Source organism: Gymnoscopelus microlampas (genome assembly GCF_963454915.1).
Source record: "Gymnoscopelus microlampas genome assembly, chromosome: 17".
NCBI lineage: Eukaryota > Metazoa > Chordata > Actinopteri > Myctophiformes > Myctophidae > Gymnoscopelus > Gymnoscopelus microlampas.
In genome coordinates, this window is record NC_139954.1 from 13,917,170 (window position 1) to 13,936,601 (window position 19,432).

General features: G+C 40.6%; 1 protein-coding gene across 1 annotated transcript in view; it reads right to left on the reverse strand.

The window, feature by feature from the left end:
- The window catches only part of ube2f (ubiquitin-conjugating enzyme E2F (putative)), a 55,665-nt gene extending 38,760 nt beyond the window's left edge, over positions 1–16,905 (reverse strand). The window contains exons 1-4 of the mRNA XM_084084335.1: positions 16,665–16,905; positions 11,688–11,866; positions 7,823–7,852; positions 5,374–5,439 (exon numbers count right to left, since the gene is read on the reverse strand). Of these exons, the coding sequence (XP_083940461.1) occupies positions 5,374–5,439; positions 7,823–7,852; positions 11,688–11,802 (211 nt within the window). The 5' untranslated portion in view covers positions 11,803–11,866; positions 16,665–16,905. The remainder of the gene's footprint in view (positions 1–5,373; positions 5,440–7,822; positions 7,853–11,687; positions 11,867–16,664) is intronic.
- Positions 16,906–19,432: the final 2,527 nt, after the last annotated feature.

Sequence of the window (19,432 nt, forward strand, 5' to 3'; positions counted from 1 at the left end):
TATATTGTGTATGTTTGCTCAGTAACAAACAGGGGTCTGCTGTTATTTACAGATTGGGATACCAATGTTATCCAATCAGGAGAGAACTCATACAGGATACAGGATAAACAACAAAAGAAATTACTGTAAGTGGCAAAACAAAAAGTTGAGCAGGCAAAATAGGAACTGGAACACTATGAAACTTCAGCTGGTAAATGATCTTTGTGGAGATTTGATGATACTAGAGGTCCGGCTCTTGCATCTATGTTGCCGAACTCCATATATGGAGCCGAGTGATTTGTTTGCGACTGATGCCATGACAACACATAGAGGTTAGACAACACATTCCATATTTGGGCATAGCTGCAATTGGGAACTCTTTATATGGTTATAGCCAAGTCATAGTGACATCAGCGTACCCATTAGCCAATTTTAAGATAGGATAACAAATCTTAGGTCGGGGAGGATTATTGTCAGTAAAATAACAAAGATAATGATAATAATAAATGCAATTTGCGATTAATCGATTAACTGAAAAAGTAATCGAGAATAATCGCTGAGAAAATAATCGATAGTTGCAGGCCTACTTAAACTACCCTTTATCTACCAGACCACACAGACAGGGGAAGAGACCGGACCGGAGGCGAAGGAGGAAAAAGAGAAGCAGAATGAGTGAGCTCAAGGAAGGGAGAAACGTTTGACGTTCTTTAATGCCTTCCAATAATACAGAGAACCATTAAAAAAAAACATAAAATCTTGCATAGCCGAGGGTGAGAGAGGGTTGAGAGAGGGACAGTGTGTATGTTGAGGGAAGTCTCAGGTTTTAAATTATTGAGTTATTCTCTCCCACAGGGCTCAATCTCCATAACACCAACTTGACAAGTCTGTTTATAATCGCTGAGCTTGGCTTTTCTGTATGGATTTTGTCCACAAAGTCCTTTCTGTGAGCCGGACTGTTAAAGGGTGCAGCATACTCCTTGCAGAGACAAAGTTTAGCGAGGTAATAAGAAAAAAAATGGCATCATTGCAGAGGAAACGAAACACATTGCCTTGTCGAAGTTCGTTCAGTTCTTGCAAAGACAACGAGCCGAACATCACCACAGAGACAGAGACAACAATGTGAACATTGTGTGTGATTTGTAACGAATTCAATGTGCTCATGATTTATATTGTTTTATTTCCACAACCTGCTGGCAACGTACCATGGACACTGGACAGTTTTGAAGAAAGGTTGGCTGAGGAGGTTAGGAGTTACAAACCTTTGTAATCCCTCTCTGAGGTACTATAGACGCAACCAAATGGCTGATTTAAAACAAATATATCTTTATAGACTAATGGTCCTGTGGAGGCATAATTCAATTCATTGCATCACAAATGCATCCCTGCTGTTGAGACAGCATTCCATTTTCTGCCAGAGTATGCAAGGGAAAATACTGTATATTACAGTCTTCCTGGGGAGTTGAATTCTCCAGAGTAATCTACCGGTACTTGCTGTTACAAAAGTACTTACTGTTACAAAAGTTAAATTAGAAACTCCAAGGTATGCTTTAAACATAAAAGCCTGCCGAACTTTTTTTCCTTAAGTTCTGTTCAACTAATTTCAACCCGACAACCTGGCCATAGGTGAAACTTTAGCGATAACAGTTGACCAAAATGGTCACAATGCATTGCGGTGCGGTGCGAGCCATTTTCACTCTTCGGCATATGACGTGTATAGGGCTCATGTCACATGGTTATGGTATTCTCAATATTCTGTATTTCCTCTTAGGTACAGTAGCTTCAAAAGTAAGTAAATCCATCTGCCATCATTGAGCAGGTGGTAGGTGGGGTGGACACCTATTGAATGGTAGGAGAATGAGATATACCCTGTGATTTAAGACAGACAAAGACGTTTTGTATCTAAAGTGATATCCAATTCTTCCTAAACATCTCTCCTCCTTGCAGCCCCTTGTAGTGGGATCAAATTCAGGTCACTGTCTGGGATAGATTCCTGGGCTTGACCTCCTGCCCAGGGGCATTTTGTGCGGAAGATGAGGTGAGAAGAAATGATTGGAAAACATGGAGCAAAGAGCAAAAGCTAAATGCCAGAAAGGCGAGCAGGACAATTGAGGAGACTGAGCCATTGAATATAAATGAGCACTTAGTGGAACAGATCACAACGTGACCAAGGGCTGAGTTCTAGAATGACAAGCAGGAGCAGGGAGCGTGACACTTGAAAGAAATGAACTGCGTAGTACCTACCACATAACAGTACTGTGGAGAAGTACTAGGAGTGCAAACACTTCAACAGGTTGGCCAGACAGTTATTATACTTCACTAACTGGCAACTTCATCGATTTTACTTGTATACAGTGGTGGAAAAAGTACTCAAATTCTTTACTTAAGTAAAAGTACCAATACTGCAAAATAAAAATACTGTTACAAGTAAAAGTCCAGAATTAAACAGGCTATTTTTCAAATAGCCTATGTATAAAACAGGGCTAAAGTGGTTAATGTATGTTTCATTATATCATAATTTATATCTGAAAAGTAACTAGTAACTAAAGTTCTCAAATAATTGTAGTGGAGTAAAAGTACAATATTTGCCTCTGAGATGTAGTGGAGTAGAAGTAAAAGTATTGGGAATTGGAAATACTCAAGTAAAGTACAAATACCTCAAAATTGTACTTAAGTACAGTACTTAAGTAAATGTACTTAGTTACTTTACACCACTGCTTGTATATTAATTTGTTATATTTCGTGTAAATAATAGATAATGTAAAGGAATAACCATGTGTTTAATCACTGTGTTCTGTCATTGCACTCTGTTCTACATTTGGCAAATAAATAAAATCATACAGAATTCTTAATGACATGAACCCTATCGTCCCTGTTCTGGTGCGAACGTTCCACGAAAATAGCAGATCTACAGGCGAGCTTGTAGATCTACTATTTTAGGCGAAGAGATTTAGTGTAGAGGCAAATACCGGTCCTAGCAGACCTATTATAGAGCCCTGGGGGGAAACCGGTCAACAAAAGGTTTACAGGATTTAAGTGGTTAAACAGCCAGCTAACCATACCGTATATTGCAAGGTTAACATGTTAATGTGGGACTGAGCTGCTAAAACTTATATTTACTTTATGAAAACAAATGCTGTTCAAGTTTCCTGAAATGGTGTTTATTTATTTATTTTCTCTCTTTTTGGGGCGGTGTAGCCGCCCCCTATAAGTGAGTTTTGGACACCGACCAAAACATTTGTGTACCTTCCATTCCATTGTCCTTCCATTGTTAATGCAAATCGATACTTTTTTCATATCAGCCAATCACATTACAGCTAGTGTCATCACCACTAACTGTAATGTGATTGGCTGACTTTGCAAATTCAGGACTGTGATTGGCTAGCGAAACACATGACACATGTGCAGCCCTATGAATAGCAGTATGGACTTTAAAAAAAGTCATTTATCCTTTTTTTAAAGTGAGTCATGTTGTGATGACCACACACCGCCCACTTCACACTGGGTGTGATTTTTTTGTTCTATATGTGAATAATGTTACAAGAACGATGCTGATATATTTTGAGGATTAGCAAGAACAGAGAACTGAGCAATATGAACAGATGTTTTACCAAGGGAACAAAATTTGGTCATTCTCAACTCTGCATTTTGTGAAGGTAAAGAAATTAGTTCTGGAGGACGGATGTATCAATTGTAAAATACTAAGAAAAAGACCGCTTTGCAGGATTACTGCTGCTAGGGATGTCAATGGTTAGCCGTTTATCAATAAATACCCAAATATGCTTATCGGCGTATTAGTTAATTGGCATTATAAACACGAAGTCTGGTTTAGATCAGAGAGAGAGCGAGAGAAAGAGAGTGAATGAAATTGAAAAGCACAAAGGCAGCGTAGCTCGGTTTCGGTGGGCCATTCCAGGTTCAAGGTTTCATTTCACAAAGAAGAACAATGACAAAGTGGCATGTAAACGTTAGTGAAATAGTGCTCAAATACAACAGCAGGATGAGCTATATTCGTTCTGGCAGGACGGACCATAATTCTAAGTAGGTGAGATGCAATGTGTCTGTAACTCTGAGAGCGTACAAATGGAACCAAATGGACCCTAACGGGTCCATTTGGTTCCATTTGTACGCTCTCAGAGTTAAATGAACACTATTTATGATGATACAGTGTAGATTGGGACCCCCAAGAAATCAAAATGGTTGAGTCCCTAGCATATCTTTTCAAATGGGGGTCCCTGGGCTAATATGTGTAAATGTGGGGGTCTTTGACACAAAAAAGGTTGAAAACCACTGACCTAGAGGATAATCAAGTTTCCCAATCACCCATAATGAACTGTTTTGTGAGTGAGACTGAGAGTGAGAGTGAGGGTGAGAGAGAGGGAGGGAGAGAGAGAGAAATCCTTGGGCACTTTTGGTCTATACGGTATCCGACAGGTAGCTTAGTTAGGTGGGATCTCTTGGCACACTGCTGAACAAGCAGATTGGACTTGGGGAATAATGATGTCGCATTGCACCCTAAATGCAGAGAAGGCAAGACCACCAATAAGTGGGGAATATTTTCTGGGGGAAAAGAACACAAGCATAAGATACACAAATGACATACAACCCACTCACTGTCTCTACCTCACTAGCTCTCTCTGTCTTCACACACGCACACGCACACGCAAACACACACACACACACACACACACACACACACACACACACACACACACACACACACACACACACACACACACACACACACACACACACACACACACACACACACACAAAGAACTCTACTTTGCCTAGAAGAAAGATTCTTAAAAATGAGGGTTCCATGGACTGGGGCAGAGCTGTGTAACCGGACAGCTTGTCACCGCTTATGCTAAAGCTGTAAGGATGACAGTCACCACCAGGGACAAAAGAACACTGCTGAGCCATCGCAAAGTACAGAGTTGTGTCCCGGACATGGCACACAGCTTGAACCAACCGACAAGTGAGAAAAATGCTGACATCTAATTTATGGTTGGGAATGGTAGAGAATAAATTGACATGTGATTCTTTCTTTGTTCTTTCTTCTTTGTTTTGACTGACTTCTGTTTCTTTACACATGAAGAGACTGGACAGACAACTTATTCCTTGTAGAACAAGGGCAAGAGGGAAACTGTAGCAGAGACGAAGGAGAGAGGTTTCTTCATGTCGTATCCCCATATATTAACTAATTAAAGCACAGCAACTGTGTTGTGTCACTTACAATGACATTATAAATCATCAATGACAGTGGTGTACTCGCATTGAAAGGGCCACAGCATCAGGGCGGTCAATTAAACTAATTTCCCTTACAATGTCCATACTGTAAGTGCTACAACTGTGATGGGAAGAATCAGAGACACATGTTGTGTGTTGTCTTACCTGGGGACACTGCCAGCTGAAAATGATGGAGTTTGTCTTCATCTGGGAAGCTGGCTTTACATGTACCTGACCAAGGAAAATTGTACAAAACAAAAGTGACGGTTAATAGTATAACAACAAGAAATCAATCAATCAATCTACAATAAAAAAATGACAGTCCTGTGTGTCTTGAGTTTTGTGTTTGCACATCCGTTACTATTGGTATGGAGTAAGCACTGCATCAGAAGAAGCACACGTTGTTTCTAGGTGTACAGAAAACAATCTGTATCACTTGCATTTGTATCACCACAGTTGACAACGCTGCATTATACTTTCATTATCTATTTGCATCTCTCATTACCTACATTATGTTCTGATTGTTTGTACACAGCATTTGATGTTTGTTGTGCCCACGTTTAATTAGACTGCTGCAGCAAGCTCTGCTGAGTGACTTAATCAGTGAGTTCCAATGGCACCATGTTACCCCCTGGTGTTCGATTTGGAGTATTACAGCTGAAAAATGACAAGCCGCAGGGAAAAATCATTCAGGGACTTAGCAGTGTTTATCTTGAGCATGTCTAAATGAAAACAAAGTAGGATAATATGCTGAACTGAGGTCACGCTTAGAAATAGCTGCCTGAACTGTTACCGTAATTGAAGAGGGAATTAAAGCTGATCCCTGGTCAGGCAATTTTACCCTGCGGTGTATCCAAGCATGAGAGGGTTATAGGAATGAAATCACAGTCACTTTGAAGTTTCGGGGATTGGAGCCAGTATGGATTGAGCATTGAGGAAGGACCTCAGCTGGAGCAAAGCACTCTAGTAGCCACAGTTGAGTGAAACTTCAAAGTAATAGATGTTTCTATTAGTTAGGCGCTGTGTTCACTGAGAACGGCTTTTGGGATGGCAGTGCCAGTCTGCTATGTTTACTTATTTATTTATTTATTTGATATGGACATCACAATTACATTGGACAAAACCAGATGCATTGTTAAAAGTGTATATAGCACGAGTGCTAATTTTCAACACCTGTCCACAGGAAGCTTTTCTAAAATAGAGTAAAGCTTGCATTTCTATGGTAAAGACGTGCTGGTGGGCTCCTCTTCTCAGTGCCCGAGTCCCGGTGCCCCCGGCGCCCATCGTTTTTTTTGCCATAGCGCCCTGTGCGCTTTAAGCTGGAAATAGTTAAACTTTTGGAGAGGAGCACTGCTCTTTTGATCCTCCACAACTCGATAATTTACGACAGGACGTCGACGTTACCACACAACCATGCGAAGCCTGTTCACCGTGTTTCAGCTAAGCTATTTGTGCTAATAACAGGACATTTGAGCAGAGCAATGGTTGATCGGTTTGAACGTTGTGGGAGTTAATAAACGCTGCATGCGAGCCCTATGGACGTGATATCCACGGCACTCCTCATCTCAAAAGGCGTTCTCAGTGGACTGGACGCGGCACCAAAGGGATAATAATATCGCAATGGGTTTCTACTTTATTTTCTCCTTTTCCGTCAGTTAATCCTGCTGACTTTCATATCGACAGAAAAAATAAATCATGCATTATATTTTGGATTTGAATATTGAAATATTCTAATTCATTAACAAAACTCGGTGAATTATAAAATATTTAAAAGTATTCACACAATTTAGGTAGCATTTGACAAGAATGTATTTGATAAGAATCTGACCTCAAGGCAAACAAACATGGTGTTGTAATAAAGTTAAGAATACAGTTTTATAAAAACCAGATTGCAGTCTAACTGCTCTTCTGGTACACTACATCCAGGTGTATACGTCCCCGAAACCTTTCAAAGCTTTTTCATTTTTCAGAACAGGTGTTAACAATTGATTTGGACTGAAGGGCTTTAAAGGGCCTCTAATCTGTGCAAATATTGAACATAATCTATCAACTGGTGAAAGGTTTCGTAATAGATTCATCAATCATCTCCTCTCAGCAGCTTGCACACTGCTAAGAAAAATGGTGGTTGGGGGTGGGTCAAGTGAAATAAAAGGTGCAAGTGTAACAGCAAAGTAATCAGCCCTGCACTGAGTTCAACCTAAGCAATGATAGATGCATGCTGTGCTCACTCCTTAGACAGCTACCAGCTGGAGGCTGAGACAGACCTTATCAACTCATCAGTCTGAATGACTTTAACCCATTAAAACCGGGAACGCATCCGTGTAAAACGCATTATTTTATCCTTTGGCTATAAAAAAAAATAGCAATTACCACTGATACCACTGATATATAGTAACATACGTTTTTTAGAAAGATTTTAGGATTTAGAAGACATTTTGAAGAATCGGAACCTCATGCCTTAATGGGTTAAAAGATCTGGGGTTGAGTACTTTCTTGGTGCGAACTACAGAGTAGAATATCATTATCCTAGAAAACAAAGGAATAGTAATGAACCCCAAGAGGTATTAGTCTGTCTCAGCTAGTTTAAATGACCTAAAGGTTATATATTACTTACAAGGGAGGTTGGCTTCAAGTTCAGCAACTTCTGTGAAGAGAAAAGACAAGAGAATAGTGAAAAAGAGAGCGCGAGGGGTGAGGGAGGATGTAGAGAAATGTGGATAGGTGCACATGTGCACACCAACATACACTGTATGTGAATTCATCACCCACACCAAGTCTCCATTAGCTTACTTACACATTTGTCATTATCTGGTATCAGAATGGCAAAGACTGGCATACTTGCCGTCACCGATACCGAATCCAATACCAGCATTTTAGGCAGTATTGGCAGCTTTTCTGATACTGATATCGGTATCGGAACAACTCTATACAGTATACAACCATATAGTCCCCCCAGGGTCGTCTAATATAAGAGAGGCACAGTGAAACATTCATTCCACAACTGTTTTTGAAGGATTATGGTGTAAAAGACCTTCAAACAGTCACAGTCTGTGGATTAAAAAATCATCATAATTCTCTCATAATGATGGGCAAGTTCAGCAATAGTGGGACTGCCTCTGGGAACATAAGTCTTTCAGCTGGGAGCTGTACCATTTTTATTCTGTACAGAATTACAATAGATTTTTTTAAAGCATGCTGCCAACGTACATATAGGACTTGAGTTTTGGAAATGTGCCCAATGCTTACCAAAATGCCACCATCATTTGGGGAGGTGCAAACCCATTGTACTGCACCTCTTTCCCAGATACTGACAAACACTCAAAATACACCCGCTAGAAGAAACAAGGTTCATACTAACAGTACATGATCTAAAGACGCAATAGATGAACTGAAGGGCGGCTTTGAAATAATAGATTGGTATACTTTTTTTTAAAGCTGCAGAAATTATCCAAACAGACAAACTGACTCAAGTACGCTCAATTAAATCACATTAACTGCAACTGGTCAAACATTATACAGTAGCTACAAGACACACACACGCTTTTGCCACCGGGCCTGGGCAGCCACCGGGCTTGGGCAATTCAAACACACTGCTTTTACTACAGCAAACAACGTTATAATTGTTTTAGTTGCCTTAGGTTCAAGATTACATAACTTTTGATATGCTATTGGCTGTTTGTGTTCTTTTTGGAAATAATGAAATGTCCTAAAAATATAAAAAGCTACTCCTATGGAAAGGCTATCATATATGAATTTACTTATAATGACCCTATAAAGTTTATGTTGATTATAGCATAAACAATGTAGTATAGGTAAGGTTTTGCCCACTCAAATGGTACCAATATCTGGTCTGGCCCAAGGACTAGCTGTTTTACTCATGATACAATTTCTCTATCATAACAGATACATGCGCCAGATAATCCCCACATACTGTACACCAAAACACCAAGAGAGTACCAAAAAAAAATATTTCAGTCATTCAGTCATAAGTAGCCTAATAAATTAGTCCGACTTCACTGCAGCAGCCTTTTCATGAATTATATTTATACTTAGGCTGTCGTGAAAGTTTATATTTAGAGACTAGGGGCGTTGCCAAGCTGAAGTTACTACGATCCCGTGGGAAAGCAGGGGGCACCTACAAGACAGGGTCTTGGCTTGCTATGCAGATGACGTCATACATGCCAAAATGTGGAGGAATGGCAGGACAGTGAATCTGAGATTATGAGTTCACAAAATGTGAAAAATATTCACAATGTGAAAAATATTTTTTGGGGGGTGAAGTATTCATTTTATACCATGATGGGCAGGTCACAGATGTCAGAGGCCAACAATTTCTCACAGTCTGAACATTTTCATTGCATTTCCAGTACTAAAGGACACTTAAGCCATTTGACAACTCTCTGATTAAGTGAACCCTACAGACAGTATTTCTATCCATGAAAATGGCACAATTGCCAAAATGTGAACTATCACAAGGCACCAGGCCAGGGCAGATGGACTTAGAAGCAGAGCACTAAGAGAATGTGCTCAACAGTTAGGAGCAGAAGAGCCGACATACTGATCCAGATATTTTTAGACACCCATTTTGTCCCTCTGACCTGGAAATGGTCCACAATTTTACCTATTCCAAAAAAGCGCAAGTCCAAAGAACTAAAAACCACCATCCTCAGTAAATGGAAAATAATGATCAGCCACTGGGCTCTATGATGAACCAAATGCCTTTGACACCACATATCATGAAGTCTAAATGAGCAAGCTTTTTATTGTATTGCACAGAAAGACGACTATTTCATTAAGAAATGTAATGTATGACATTAAAATTGTTATTTCATCCTTGAGTTTTGTTACAGAATTCCACAGCAGAATTCCATTCTATCCGTATTTCTACGCTAGTTACTGCTTTTTTTTTTTTGTACAAGTTGCAGGTAATGCAATTTCAGCCTTTAAAAATAAGCACAGATATGTGCGGTACAACAAAGTACCTTTTAACATTGCAGGCGTTGTCATGTTATTGTGTCATGATGATTATTCATTGGTGTATTCTTTCCCCAAAGTTGCAGATATTTAAATTCTGTGCTGCTGCCTATCTATGAGGCAACTCAACTAAAATGGAGCCTCATTGGTCTAACCTCCAATGGATACAGTATATGTATGCCAAAGAATGCAGGTGGACCGTCTGGTTTCCTGGTGCAGCCCAAGGAAGCTTTTGAAAGGTAATTTTCTCAATCATGCAATTCCAGCCGGCAGATTTGAGAGTATGAGAGCCGGCTGGACAGCTTATGGTAAATGGTGTATTTATATAGCGCTTTTATCCAAAGCGCTTTACATAGATTGTGCATTACATTCACACACACACATTCATTCACCGATGGCGGAGGAAACCATGCAAGGCACCAACCTGCTCATCGGGAGCAATTAGGGGTTCAGCGTCTTGCTCAAGGACACTTCGACACCAACTCTGGGGGAGCCCGGGATCGAACTGGGTACCTTGCGGTTTCCATCCGGCCGCTCTACCGGCCACTCTATCCCTGAGCCACTGCCGCCCCCTATGAACACAATTTCTCAACGATTGAGACCTCGGCTCAGTAAAATAAAAGAAGACATATCAAACATTGTTTTCTGCTGTGTTGCTTTTCGATGTGTACACTGTATAATTTTAGAGGTATCTAAAGAGCACAAAGTACGTTTCTGAACGGCCAAAGTATCGCGAGACTGTCAACCATTTCCTGTCTGGCAACCAAATCTTGCGATACCTCCGCGACAGAAACATAGAAAAGCAAATGATTAGAAAACAACCTGTGAAATGCCTTCTTTATATTCATAAACCGATTGTTCAGAAATCATGTTTGTTCATGAGCTGGTCCAGCCGGCTCCATTCACTGCACACACATTCATCGAACTTCCGGTGCGAGGTTCCTTTCAAAAGCTTCCTTGGTGCAGCCAACAACTTGCTGCTCAATGTTCTAAAGCAGGTGTGGGCAGCCAACCACCATGTCTTTAAGATTGAGATCCTTGAGGGTCTCCGCCGTCCACCATCCAATCACGCTTAAGTTTGCTGGTTTGAATGTGGAACCCAACTAATTATATCAGGGGAGCAGCACCGCGGTGCTGGGTTAGGGTTAGGGTTAGGGTTACAAATTAATGCAGAATGGCTCTGCCTCTGACAGCATATCAATAGTCCAGGCCTGTTACCTGTTTAGAGCCAGCTAAACTACAGCTAATGAGACAACAGTATTGAGAATGAGATGCCAAGAGACAAAAGGAACATCCCAGCTCCTACTGCTTCCCTCATTGAAATTCCTGAGGGCAATAATATTGTATCATATTATATATTGAGTACTGTGTAAACCACTGTAAATACTGCTATAGTTCAGTGTAAATGCACCAACCTCACCGAGACATATTTCTCGTATGTGCAAACATACCTGCAATAAACTGTAATGAACACTACACAACAACAAATACTTTGTTTCACAAACCTTTGGTGAGGAGGCGGTCCCTGACAGAGATTCTATGGGTTGAGTCGGACGGTCCGGGGACGCGGCCTGTCTTTCCCCCGTCTTCTCTCTTCAGTTTACTGGCCAACGTCAGCATGGCTCTACCGCTGTGTTCTGCCCCGCACTGCACCCTGCTGTGGCGCACACCACTGGTCAAATTCCTGTTAATCACAAACACATAAAAGAAACAATAAATATAACAAACAGTGTATATTTTTATATTAAATGAAATCGATAACAGTTTTGTAGGTTAAAATTGCCACGTGCAATCGCTTTTGGAGAGTGAAGTGGAGTGGGAGAGGGCATACTTTGAAAGGAGCAGGGAGCGCGTGTTCAAGCAGGTCGGAGCGGAACGAGCGTGCCCGGTCTCACAGTCAGACACAGTAAAATCCTCAACACAGGTCAAACTTCGTGTCAGATCCGGTGTCTAGGTGAGACATGACCTTTGACACGATCTGTCTATGTCTATGTCTCAATAGAAGAGCAGGGAGACAAAATACAACCACCCCCAACCACCCGAATTGTATAAGTTGTATTATATTAACATACTCTACCATACTTACAGATTGGACAAAATTACATTTTATGATTTAAAAAAAAAGTTATATAGTGAGACTTTAAGCTATATCCACAAAGGACTAGTATTAACTTGCCAGTATACAGTAAACACTGAGACGGTTGCTGGGGTGTAAACATGTATGAATGGGCCATGTCATTAGTATTAATTAGGCTTGTCCAAAAGAGGGGATCTTACCAAAACACTGAAAAAAGAAACACAGGGGACCAATGATTCAGCTCCAGTACTGCTGTTCTTTGTGCCTTTGATCAGTCGATGGATGGCCTTGACACTAATTAATTCAGCCTGAGAAACAAATGTGGTTTATATCGATTGGGTAACCTAATTGTAATTAGGCAATAGGCAGTTAGTTGTAGAAATGCATGTAGTGCAAGGCTGTAAGGTGTGTGTGTGTGTGTGTGTGTGTGTGTGTGTGTGTGTGTGTGTGTGTGTGTGTGTGTGTGTGTGTGTGTGTGTGTGTGTGTGTGTGTGTGTGTGTGTGTGTGTGTGTGTGTGAGAAAGACAGACTTAAATGAATGCAACTAATTATTCAATCCAATTAATTATTCATAAGTAAGGTGATTCGCAATAGACGGTGACAAATGAGTAACTATTGCCTCTAGACAATTACATTTAGGATGCTAAGTTCCTCCCCTTAAAACACTCTACTTAAAAATAAAAAAAATGTTTCTGTCCAACAGCCCATTGATTCTAAATATTAGGCGTGCCGTGCAGTCGACTTAAGTTGAATTCTAATCACCTACCCATAACGGCTTCAAAAAGCTAATTGCTCCAGAGACTTCAGAATCAACTTTATTGTCACATCACAGGTTTACAAGTGTAAAACAGTGGGTGGAATTGTTTTTTGTGCAAGTTCCATCATTTTTGTTATTTCCATAAAAGAGAAAGGGAAGGGGGTGGAGCAATATCTACATATTTGCACATAGCATATCTATCCGGTGTGGTATGTACCTGAGGTCATGAGCATAGCAGCAGGTATATACTGTATGATATGGACGTTATTTAAGGTGCAAGAATAATAAATATCACTGCGTTGTACATGGGATTAAGGTGCAGAGTGTCCGTGCGTCAGGTTCGACAGCATAGTCCACACATAGGGAACTTTCACTGGTATAATCCACAGGTAGGTCAATGAGGAAGAGCAAAGGTCCAGGGCCATTCTGATGAAAGGCTTTGGACTTCTGCTCAAATGATTTATATCGTCAGAGTAATTTCTATGACAAGGAAAAGTAGCTGCATTTCTGCCAGGCTACCTTGAATGAAACAAAGGCCCATAAGCATGTTCCCTCTGCTATAAAGCCATTGTGTGCAGACTATCATTTGACTTGCAATAATGTAATATACGCAGTGCTGCCGGCCACGCCGGTCTTTCTAATCAGTTAAGGAACATTTTTTTACTTGGTACACAACTGGCACACAATTTTCATATGCTTCCATCTAACAGTTTGTACATCCGCGGATATGGGCCGGTAGAACCGGTTCCCAGTTCGATCCCGGGCCAACCCCAGAGACACTAACCCCAGAGTTAGTGTCGAAGTGTCCTTGAGCAAGACACTGAACCCCTACTTGCTCCCGATGAGCAGGTTGGTTGCATGGTTTCCTCCGCCATCGGTGTATGAATGTGTGTGTGAATGGATGAATGTAATGCACAATCTATGTAAAGCGCTTTGGATAAAAGCGCTATATAAATGCACCATAGACCATTTACATGTGCTAAAGATTACTATAAAATAAAGTGGATGTCCTGCCTCCCCCTCACTTCCGTTTTGCCTTTGCAGTCATGGCTCCTATTGGAATTGGAAACCAAATTAGTCAACGTCTATCTAGCTTGCAGAAATGGAAATTCTAAAATGATATAAAAATATCATTTATATTGTTGTGAACGAAAATGACAAACAGAAGACAGCTTCCTGCTCTCAACTTTTATGGGGCAGAATGACAGACTCTCTGTAGCATTAAAAGATTGTGGAAGAAGTTGCCTGGCATGAGAGACAGTTAGGCCATCACAATTATTTGAGCTAATAGTAATTATTTTACATAATCGTCAAAATGGGGGGGGGCTGAAATAGCAGATCTACAAGCTTCGTGACGCGTTGTAAGCTTGTAGATCAGCTATTTCCTCTATTTTTTTAAAAGTGTAAAACCCTTAAATATGTCAGTAATTTCTTTGTATATTTAAGTTATTTGTCATGTAAGTTTGATTACAAAGCCTAAAAGGCAAACATAAACTAAAAAGCAAAACACAATGAAATCGTTCATCGCAATTATTCGTATGACAATTAATCGTCAACTTAAATGCTGTAATCATGACAGCCCTAGTGTGTGTAGTCCCTGTCAGTCAGTGAATGCACTGCAGTACAGTACAGGTATTTAGTTAGCTCTCCGGGTTAGCCGTAGTATGAGAGAAGATATCAGATGTCAGTTCCACTGACCCCCCACCTGCCTCAGCTGTCAGTCAGCCTGAACCCCTGCTTTGCTTGCTTACTGACACCAGGCAGCCCCCCCACCCTGGTGAGCACAGGACAACTGACCCACGTTACCGACATAGACTTGGGTGCAAAACTAGCCTGGACAATAGCCATGAAAACAGCTTTACTACTATAAACTACTATGTTGTTCATGTATACCAAATGTACCCATATGGGTCTGTAACTCAGAGAGTTACAGACCCATATGGGTCTATTTGGTTCCATTTTGTACACTCTCAGAGTTATTTTAACACTGAGGGTTTTACTGTGAAGCTAGTGTAGGCAAGTTAGCTTACTAACTAACTTACTAACCAGTGGTGTAAAGCAGCCAAGTACATTTACTCAAGTACTATATTTAAGTACAATTTTGAGGTATCTTTACTGTACTGGAGTATTTCCACTTTTCAGTACTTGTACTTCTACTCCACTATACATCTCAGAGGCGAATGTTATACTTTCACTCCATTACAATTATTTGAAAACTTGAGTTACTAGTTACTTTGTAGATTTTGATTATTATTACAAAACATTTACCCACTTCAGCCCTATATACATGTCGGCTATTTGAAAATAGAGGATCTACAAGCAGCTTGTAACATGCATGATCCTTGCTTTGCAACACTGCACACAGAAATGTCACTTGTCAAGTCGGTCAACTATTAGATCTAAAACACTATTATTAATTCATCAGAATCTGTCATGGCTGTTGGTGGAGCAGAGATCATCTGCCAGTCTGGCTGTATTTTTTTAAGAACATTTGTTTGAATTAAAAAAACAAAATGCTTATATAAAAATATTCATTATACTAGCAGTAGACACAGAATTAATACCAGACATGTAGCGATTACAGTGCCTCGGCCCAGAACTGATGCAATGAAGAATAAAGTCATACTAGGCAATGACTTTGTGGAACTCTCTACCAGTAACATTGCATCACAGAAATTAAGGATAAAATGCATTTTAAGAAAAGGCTAAAGGAAATGTTTATTTCACTATACCATGTAATATTACTCAGGTGAATGCACTAACCGTGTTTTTATGCTGTAAAGTATTTTATCTTGTTTTTGTGTGATATCTGTAAACTAGTTTTTGTATGTATATTATTCTGTGTGGACCCCTATGGAAGAATATCTGTTACCAGGTGTAACAGCTATAATGGGGATCCTAGATAAACTCAATCTAATATACACTCAACTCAATCAACAAGCAGGTTTAGCTAAATGTCTATTATTGTCTAATAGTGCATTGGTTCTCAAAGTGGGGTCCGGGGACCCCCAGGGGTCCTTGAGGGGGTACCAGGGGGCCCCCAGCTAAATGTGTTAACATAGCATCACAATAATTTGAACCTTTTATGCTTTGGCCATTCAGAAATAGCAGATCTACAAGCTCATGAGCTTGTAGATCTGCACATTTTTTCTAATCGTGATTTTTTTTTGTGCAATTCTTCGAATATAATATGTTTTGAAGCGACATTTGTCTGTTAAAATCTTTGCTTCTGGGGGTCCCTGGAACAAAATATTTTGACATGGGGGGTCCACGGCCAAACACATATCTGTTTGGGGGTCCTTGGCACGAAAAAGTTAGAGAACCACTGTAATGTTGTGTTGTGTTGTTGTGTTGTGTTGTGTGTTGTGTGTCTGTGGTCTGTGGTGTTGTGTGACTGTCTGTGGTCTGTGTTGTGTGTCTGTGGTCTGTGTTGTTGTGTGTCTGTGGTCTGTGTTGTGTGTCTGTGGTCTGTGTTGTTGTGTGTCTGTGGTCTGTGTTGTGTCTGTGGTCTGTGTTGTGTGTCTGTGGTCTGTGTTGTTGTGTGTCTGTGTTGTGTGTCTGTGGTCTGTGTTGTTGTGTGTCTGTGGTCTGTGTTGTGTCTGTGGTCTGTGTTGTGTGTCTGTGGTCTGTGTTGTGCGTTGTTTTTACCTGCTGTCCTCACAGATCAGAGCTCCGTCCTACAACACCATAATAATAGTAATCGATCTCACGCTGGCTGCAGCAGCCCCAGCTATAATAATAGGGCTCCGTGAGAAGAGGCGCTTCAGTTCAGTTCAGGCGGCGAATGGCGTCCAAAAAAAAATCACTCATGTAAAGGAGTTAATGATGAAATACATATAAACAAACTGGGCTGATGATCAGCTGTCACAAGTTCTGCTCCGGTGTCACAGGCGGCGGGCGGAAGTGCAGTGATTGTGTCCGTTGGTCATTATGGTCCGGGGTGGTTTCTGGGATAGTATCGGTGTAGTTCCGCCCCAGCATGATTTCATATCGGATGGATTGGATGTTTCTCAGTGTGGTTTGTTTGATTGATTGATTGATGTACTTTATTTAGTAATTAGACATGAGAACAGTACATGACAGTACATAACAGTACATGGAAGTACAAATGCACAATACAAGGTCTACTAAACTGGAAAGCTCATTAAGCACTTAGCGTGTTTAAAATGAGATCCCCATGCACACAAATCATGATGACATATAAGAGACAGACAGATATACACACTAAAATACAGAACGTCATACAATCAGTTTACAGGTTACTGGTATGAAGAGTGAAAAATGTGTACAAAAGAAGAGGTGGGGGAAAAGTACTCAGATATTTTACTTAAAGGGACTACACCATGAATTTTAACTTGTTCTTCTTTTTTGTGTGTTTTTGGTCTCCCCTACCTCTCTTCTATCCCCAAAAAGACCCCAGTTTTGACCACCAGTTCTGTAAATTGGTCTCAAAACAGGCCAAACTGATTTGCACCCTGACGTCACGTCACGTCAGGGTGCAATCCCTCACGTTTTTCAGTTAAAAAAAAAAAAAAAAACGTTTTATTTTTTACTTTTTTCCCCTCTTATTTAAAAAAAAAAAACTTTTTCCACACAGAACCAGGAGATAACATGCATGCATACAAACTGGCTCAATAGCGCCCCGTGCCAAACAGGACAATGTGGTATTGCAGGTGAAAGTTATTTATAAGCCAGAGAGAAGTTAGTTGGAATGAGTATATCTGAGGCTTGATTTAGGCTCAACCCTTTTGAAAAACGTTTGAGGGACATAAACAATATGATATTAAATATTATTATTATTTTTTAAATTCATGGTGTAGATCCTAAAGTGGCAATACCACAGTGTAGAAATACTCTGTACAAGTAAAAGGCCTGTGCTCAAAATGTTACTTGAGTAAAAGTGCAAAAGTATTGGCATCAAAAATGCCAAAAAGTAAAAGTACTGAAATGTTTGAAAATAGCAAATCTACAAGCTCACAACGCGTCGTGATGTGACACGTTGTGAGCGTATGCATAAATTAGGGCTAAAGAGGTTAATGTCTGTTTCATATAATAATTTATACCTGCAAAGTGTGACAGGGTCAAAGCAGGGGGGTGAAACCAAATTGTAACATTTTTTATTGATGATGAAAAACCTGTATTACGCACTTAAAAACATCATTCTCTTAACTATATTTCTGCACTGCATGTTTTATGGTTGACAATGTATTTCCCCCCGGTCCCCGAGCCACTTGACATTGGACTCCCCTATAGGCTGTGTGACATTGGCCTTGTGACAGCGGACGGCCAATGTCCCCAGGTCACGCTGGTGGCAGAGCGAATGAGGGCGGAGTAGGGTGTGGCCCACCTTATTCAAAAGTGAGCGCGAGCCACTTGGACAGCAGAGAGACAGGCATACGGGGCAGTGTGGAAGTGACAGCCAGAAGGGACGGTTGTGCACAGGAGGAGCAGACATACCACGGAGCAGAGGTGGGGAATACAGTGATCGCGGCACGTACCAAGCCACCAGCAGCGGACGGTGAGCAGACGGCGCAGTAGCAGCAGAGACGGGGAGGACAGACAGACGAACCAAGGAACGGAGGAGAGGTCCAGTGGCGATAACGTTGCGCGCTTCACACCCTCAAAGCCAGACGTACAGTCTGGCGGGCGAGTAAGTGTCCTTCTATGCAACGTTACCTTTATAAACCCACGGTCCTAAACCTCATATGTGAAATATACCTGAACAGATGAACTGGTTCTAGTTTCTATGATTGCAGGCAATACGCACGAAGACAAGAAGAGACAGTGATTCCTGGCCTAAACCCCCGCTCCAGTTAAACCCCATATAAGGACATTCCCACCTTTTGCATTGAACCGTGATGAGTATATGACATATAGCAATTGAATTGGCACTTGGCACTTTACTGCTTCAGTAATAGTTGGCACTTTAACGCTAAATTCATTATTTATTTGCTATAGTTTGCACAAGCCCTGTCTGTTTTTAGTGTTTGGTGATTGTCTGTATTCCTGTATTTTAGTTAGTTAGTGGGCGCATTAGGAGGTTGAGGTTTTAGAATTAGTGTTATATTTTGTTTATGCTTTTCAATATTTTATGGCTTATAGACGCCACTGTATTAGCTTAATAAAATAGATTACCTTTTTATACAAACCTGTTTCCGTCCAGCTTTCTCCAAGGGATATGTGTTGAAGTGTTGTTCTCATTTAAAAGTATTGTACTTACCTGGGTAAACTCGAACCTGTGAATAGCCTAAGAAAGAGTGTTACAGAGGACCCTACCTCTTAAATAAAAAGGTGGCGTAGTCTTGCAGTACCTAACAAACAGTATTATTCTCACAGTAATTACGCACCCCGCACTTTACCGTGCAACTGATATTTTATTGTTGTGAGTTTAATGTGTATTGTTATTTATTTATTAT